At 31.9% G+C, this 7,218-nt stretch overlaps 1 protein-coding gene across 1 annotated transcript; it reads left to right on the top strand.

The window, feature by feature from the left end:
* The first annotated feature begins 1,290 nt into the window (after positions 1-1,290).
* On the top strand, positions 1,291-5,708 carry LOC128993897 (uncharacterized). Its single transcript, XM_054417970.1, has 3 exons — positions 1,291-1,325; positions 4,697-4,972; positions 5,496-5,708. The coding sequence occupies exons 1-3, from the start codon at positions 1,291-1,293 to the stop codon at positions 5,554-5,556; spliced, it is 372 nt and encodes a 123-aa protein (XP_054273945.1). The 3' UTR covers positions 5,557-5,708.
* Positions 5,709-7,218: the final 1,510 nt, after the last annotated feature.

Here is a 7,218-nt window from a genome sequence, read left to right as displayed (position 1 = left end):
TATGTTTCATCATTTGTGGTAAACTGTCTTAGAAAAACAAATCATGTAATGGCAAACACAAAGATGTATTGTGAATGATTAAAAACTTATAAATATTACAAAATGTTTATTAAATTGTTTATACAAATAAATATATTTTAGGGGGCTTTACACAGTTTTTTATCGTCCAGATTGAAATATTAACTCAAAATCGACCGAGGTAGCTCAGTAGTGGCGGTACTGTGTTTGACTAATAAGATGAGTAGCATGCACTATCTCGATTGCAGTCACCACTTATGTGACTTTTTAACTTTATTTAACTTTCCTTAGATCACTATGAAAATCACATTTACACTCTTGTTGGTGAAGAACTGTTGGGGAATTTTTCATTGATGACAAAGAGTAAACTTACTCAAGTCAACTTACTGGTAAACATACCATCAAGTCCTTTCTATGGGCTCAGTCTAGTCTCGTCAATTTACTGAAATTATAATAGGGTTGTAAAAGGGTATTATGTTTAACATAATATACATTATTCTAAAAGATTTTGAGTCAAAATAAAAGAAGGGAGCTAAACTTCAAGCATGTATCAATTGTTGTATGCCTCTAGTTTGTAAAATCTCAAAATGATTCAAATAAAACTCGTGACTGTAATCAAGCAAGCGTAGATTTTGTAAATTTGCTGCTTATGATAAAAAAAACCCCGAAACAAAACAATATCAAATAAAATAATCTATATGCGTTCATAAGTAAGCATCTTTTTTTTAAAAAAAAAGAGTCGTCATTTAATTCAAAATCGTCTATCTCGTACCCTAGAGGTGGTTTACTTTTACACCAATATCTTTAATGTTTACAAGAAAATCCTTTTCTCTATTAGTAAAAAAAACTTTAAAAAAATCTACTTGACTATTAAATAAAAACGGAAAATAACGTTCAGACAACAACCCCCATCTTCTCAGACAACAACCCCCATCTTCACGAACTCGTAAAAGCAAACAGCCACAGTAAACCATACCTTTGAACTAAGGATAACAAGAACTGTAAATGGGGCCGTTTTTCACAGCGACAATGCACCGTTTCGTGCCGGAGCGCATAACCCGTGCACCGTAGACAAAGGAAACATGTAAGTCGATCGGAAAAGAAAAGAGGGCAAGTGAAAATATAGAGTTGACCCGGCGGGGCGTCCCTGGCCCCCTGGTCCACATTTTGGGTCGCCGACCCCCCCTTCATTGCGATTGATAGTTTTGTTCGACCGTCACGCCACTGTGGTACTGTATCTGTTAGTCGTCAGTGTAGCAGTAGACAATAGACATGCCTCCGCTCAACTACCACGGATTTCTGTCCAGGTAACATGCTTTGCGTTAAATTATATGCATCGGAAGCGTTGATGTTATTTTTGCAAGTATTGTTTAAACAATAAAAGAGATATAGTAAACACAAATTCATTAGTCACAAAGTTTGATTTTAATAAATTAATTGTATTATATTATGTTATCCACACAAATAGTTAAATCATTTTAATTAATAAATTTATATTGAACTTTTGACATTAAAAAAATTAAATAATTACTGTAGGAATAAAATTAGACACATTTATTATTACAAATTTAATTATAGGCTACTTAAATAATCTAGAAACTTTCAGAACATAACTTATTAATACACTAATCTTTTTGTGTCGTAAACTTTTTTTTGAGTCACCCAAAGCAAGTTTCTACGTAATATTTTTTTTACAAATCCTATTTTGTATGTTTATTTTTATTTCTACGCGAATAGAAAATTACTAATTTATAAAACGTTATTTACTAAATGTAATTAAATCAAAACATATTTTACTTGAATAAGATTATTAGAATAAAATGAAAAATTTTACAAACTGTAAATACATTTTGTGTGTGTATAAAAAAATAAATTATTTTATATTCATACAAAATAAATAAAAAGTTATTCAGTTTAATAAGTTTGATTACTTTTATAAATAGTAATCAACAAATCTTTTATTGTTATGAACTTATAATTTGCTAATCATTATTTATTGTAATTACTGTATGTTACTACAATAAGATATTTAATCATCACATTGATACATAAATACATCAATACATTACCTGACCCTCCCCATGCTTTGTAGACGCATACTGCATGTACTATAAGACAAGTCACCCAGTGTAAATACTTGAATCTCAATGTCTGAATTCTGTTAATATGCATTAGATTTTTTACGAAGTTGCATTAATTACTTCGAACAGATAAAATAAGGGCTTTACTTAATAATTGGATTACTATCAAACACAGACATACACCATTGAGTAATTTGAATGACTCAAACCCCATAACATTTATAAAACACGTGACGGGAGTACAGATATATACTCCGTTTATCACAAAAAGAGTTGGATATAATTTAGATTTTTAATCGAATGACATCCATGATAGGCTACAATGTATAAATAAAGTTTTGTCAAAAGTAAACGTACATGATATCAAGAAGGCATTGATGACATGATGAGACCACGTCATTGCTCATCATGTTTCAATACATTCCGTGGAAACTTGCATGCTTTGCATTACCGGATCTATTTGTCTAGTAATAGGGAAACAGTTTAACTGGGGAATGGGAAGACGTTGACAGTAGATATGAGTATTGACATTGTTGTAACCGATGACATATGCGGGGTTTGATTTTGTGATTTTAGAATGTCAAATCGAACATGGGTTGGATTTGGTTTAAGTCAATGGCTCGCGATGGAATAATTGGGACTTAATTTGTTTGTTTTAAATATTGTTATAGCACTATCAATGAATTTAGCTATTTCTGTTCTTGTAGAGTAAATAAATCTTGTAGGGTTGGATTTGGTTTTAGTCAATGGTTTGCGATGGAATAATCGGGACGTAATTGGTTTGTTTTAAATATTTAAATAATAATAATAGCAATAACTTTAGCCATATCAATAACGATAATTGACGAATTTATTACTCACAAGGTATCATAGTTAAATAGTAATTTCAGTAATAAAGTTTGCAGTAATAGTATGTTAGGACTAAAAAAATAAAAAAGTTCTTTACTTTTTGACAAAGTAAATTGAGCAAATAAAACATTGCCTTTGATGCACGATTTTAACGAGCATTATATTCAGCGAACTTGTAAATTGCCATGGGAAAATACTACCATTTTCAGTCCATACTGGTTTACAAAACTAACATAAGTACCGGTGAATAATTTAGTAAACAAGAACCATTTAAGGCATTATTAATAATGTCTTTTGATTGTTCTGTTCTTTTTCATGACTAAGTATTAAATTTGTATTCTGTGCGTTTTCTATATAAGTTGGTTTTATGTTTAAAGGGAATGGTCCAAACCGTGGTATTGTTACTCTATATAAATAAAATTAGAGTTTTGTCTGTACATTGCTCAGAATCATAAACTTTTAGGTTATTTTTACGTTTTATAGATTAAAGAAACCGAAACAAGTCTCATCTAAATTTCTGTCTGTCTGTCTGTCTGTCTGTCTTCCTGTCTGTCACGGCCCAAGAGCCATTTTACGCGGCCTTCTCCTGAAAAACGAGAGTACCTATCAAGTTCCAAATCATTTTAATGTATTCACTGGATTGGCGAGATTGTCTTTAGCCATTAAAATATGGCGTCACTACTTTGTAAATAAAATGACGGACATTAAAAAACCCAATTTTGTGCGATTTTTTGTAAAGTTTTCTCCCAATGTTAATCACATATTGATGTATGAAATAACGAACAGCTGTTCGAATCAAGATTATTTCTTCTAGCTGTCACTGATATGTTTACATTGAATGTTGTTTACAAATACCGCAACCATTTCCGATCATGTTTTGAAAGCAAATCCAAACCAAGTAAGATTAAAAACGTTTTTCCTTACATAACGGATTTAATTTATCGCAAGTGCAATAACGTGTACGGTAACCGTAAATGAAAATAGAGATTCTTTGTGTATAAAATTGTTCTTGATTTTTAATAACCGGGAAAAAAACCTTGAATCAGTGTTGTATATGACTAGGAAACTTACATTTTTTAAATGAGCGTTTTCAGTCGAGACTCGGCACACGATCGACGGGCGTCTACATTTCCATAGTAAAAATAAAAGTAGGCCTACCGTGTATTTATGTTTTATTCGTCATGTGTATAAGTGTACAGTTTGTGTATGTGTTTCAAAAACTCCAAGACGCACCTAATGGGGAAGCTCAAGACCTTATATTAGGACTGATGATGGCGATTTAATTTCGCCGAAATGCATCTCCTGTAATAGGATACATTAGGATCGACCGGCGGACATAGGTAATTTAACCTTTTATTGATTGTCATACCAATCCGGAACGAACAACGCAAAATGAAGTTACCTATGTATAATAGTTTGGCCAGCATATATGAAAATATGCAAACCAACTGCTGTTCTTTATATAAGAAGGTTTCAACTGAATACCATAAGATCCCCGTGCGTAGAACGGGTACACAGCTAGTCTAGAATAAAAATGTCCATTAAATAAGTTAAATAACGTAAATACTTTTAATACGTTAAACATAACTAAGGATATTGCTGTACATTTTTGTCATATAAATACTCATAGATTTGGCTCAGCCAATGATAGTGAAAAGCCTTGCAGTCCCGTCGATATAATATTCATCAGATTTTGCATCTCAATTATTCAATACAAAGATTTGTTTCAACTTCGAATTTTTTTACAGTCAGGAGAACAGCATCGATGCCGAGTCCATACCCGAGATAGAAGAATCGTCTGTAGCGGAGGCTGAGCCACCCTCGTTACTACCAGCTGTCTCTCCCCCGTTGCAGCAGCCTTCACCTCCTGAGTCTCGACCCACCACGGCCCCGACACCCCTAGACCCAGCGGAGGACCCGGACTGCGAACCGTCCTTCAAGACCGCCAAGGAGAAAGAGTGCTGGCAGATGTTCCGCAAGATGGCGGACAAAGGAGTATCAATATCGTACGACACGGTGCTCAGGTACTTAGATATTTAGACTTATAAGACCTATAAGTACTTAGGCATCTCATCTTGAGATGTGGAAAACATTTGCAGTTTGAACAGTGAAAGTGAAGTAACTAGAAAGAAAGTATTATTTTCGTCATAATGTCTGGTATCTCAAATTGTTAGACACAATACACTACTAAAGTTGAGTATGTTTTGAAGGAAAAGGTCGGCTGATTTGGTAGTCAGAGTGCTTTACTGGACGACTGGGTCAAGATTCAACACCCAAAAGTGCACTGGCAAATCTAAACTCTTTCTACAAAAGAACAATAAATATATTTTTCAACACAATGACATTAAATTAGTGGCATAACAGAACATACTAGATTGAAATATAGGTACTTTTATAAAAGAATTCTTTGAGATTAACTCACTTCAGTTAATTGTTAATAAATAATGCGTGAATCAATTCTTTTAGGTAGTTTCAGATAAAAGACAAAAAAAAATAGCTAAAGTACCGAAAATCCTTCTTAATTTAATTAATTTAACAACGTTTCAGAGGTATGCTGACGCCCACAGAGTATCGACTACACAAGAAATCAATGTCTTCCACGTGCTGAAATGAGTAGAAGTCTGTGTCTGGAGCTGACAGTGGAGGAGGGGGTGTAACAACACGTTAACACCCGGTAACAATCAACAACACGATAGTCATACCTACAACTTACTATACATACCATGAAAAACGCGGCAGTTAAACTAACACGATGTGTAAACCAAGAACATATTACCAACACGATATGCATACCAGCAACACGACAAACATACAGACAACACAGCAAACTGAAAAAACGTGTAATTAATATCAATAATAAAGGTTTAATATCACGATGTCTACGAACAACACTACATGTCAAAGTACAACATGAAATGCATCCCAACAACACGAAATGCATATCAACAACATCAAAACATTCTTATATGGACAAAATGATTCATCAACTACATATTTTAGGCCGGGAGAAATGTACTGAGATACTGTAATTATGTTTAAGGAAGTAAAATATCGTTTTATAAGTCTTGGAAAAAATAAAAAATACTTTTGTAGAAAGACAATTATTTATTTAAAGGATTATTTGAATAAGGTTAATTGACTCAATTATGTAAAAGGGAGGTCAGTAGTTGTAAAAAACAATTGTTAAAACAATTTTTAAAATTTTTCGTGAATAATTTTACTTTTTTGATTACATGTCTAATTGCAATCATTCATGAAAGTGAAAGATATAGAATACATTTTTTACTCAATGGTTATCTTTTGTGTATTTTATTAACCAAGCAAACTCGTGATGGTAAAATATAATTTAGTAGGATTCGATCTTGAACAAAACAAACAATTATAATAACTTTTACAACTTAATTTTGCCACAGAGTGGATTCAAGGCTGATTGTGCGAACAGGTTCTGAGAGATGAATAATATGCAATTTTATTATAACATTAATACCTGCATAAAAATGTGGCTGTCCCATAAAAAAAGTATTAGTCTGCAATCGTTTTAAGTAAGTATTGTTTTACTAAAGAACATTTAGTGATCTATTTGTAACATTTTACCTAGGGAAAACATATTTTAAACTAGATGATTAATTGGGCCCAAAGCTAAACAAACCATAAAGTGTTGTGTCACAAGAGTAAAAGCGTATTCTGTAATTTTTATGTTATAAATTAAAATACAGAAAATGTTTTTAACTCAAAACAAACTTCTGCTTGAACCTGGAGATGCCTTGGTAAAGGTTATGTATTTGTAAACTGAAAAAAATCACTATTAAATTGTGTTTGTTATATATTTAAAACATCAACAAATTAAATGTATGTTTCTGATATATTAAGTGATCTTTTATATATTAAAATGACTGAGAAACCACTGAGAAGTGAAAGCCTGCCTATTTTAAAATACATTATTCATAGTTATTTATTGGTAGATCAATCCTTTGACTCCAATAGTCAATATTAAACCCTCTGGATTTTTAATTAACAATATTCAACGATATTTTTGTTTGGTTTTGTGTCGAGGATGATGTGTTTATTAAAAGCTGTTATTTAATATACTTTAATACTTAATATACTTACTATACTTTAATATACTGTTTTTTTTTGTTATTTTAATACTTTCTAAGACTGCAGTCTTGTATCTTATATTTTATCTAATCGCTCTTAATCATACAAAACAATGAAAATGTAACAAGTAAATAACTGTATACTATCGTTATATTGTATAGACCTGTGTATA

The sequence above is a fragment of the Macrosteles quadrilineatus genome, unplaced genomic scaffold (assembly GCF_028750875.1).
Source record: "Macrosteles quadrilineatus isolate MER2022 unplaced genomic scaffold, UCM_ALF_1.0 Scaffold_5__1_contigs__length_97177068, whole genome shotgun sequence".
Taxonomy (NCBI): Eukaryota; Metazoa; Arthropoda; class Insecta; order Hemiptera; family Cicadellidae; genus Macrosteles; species Macrosteles quadrilineatus.
Note: the sequence above shows the minus strand (reverse complement) of the source record. Positions and strands in the feature narration are given on the sequence as shown.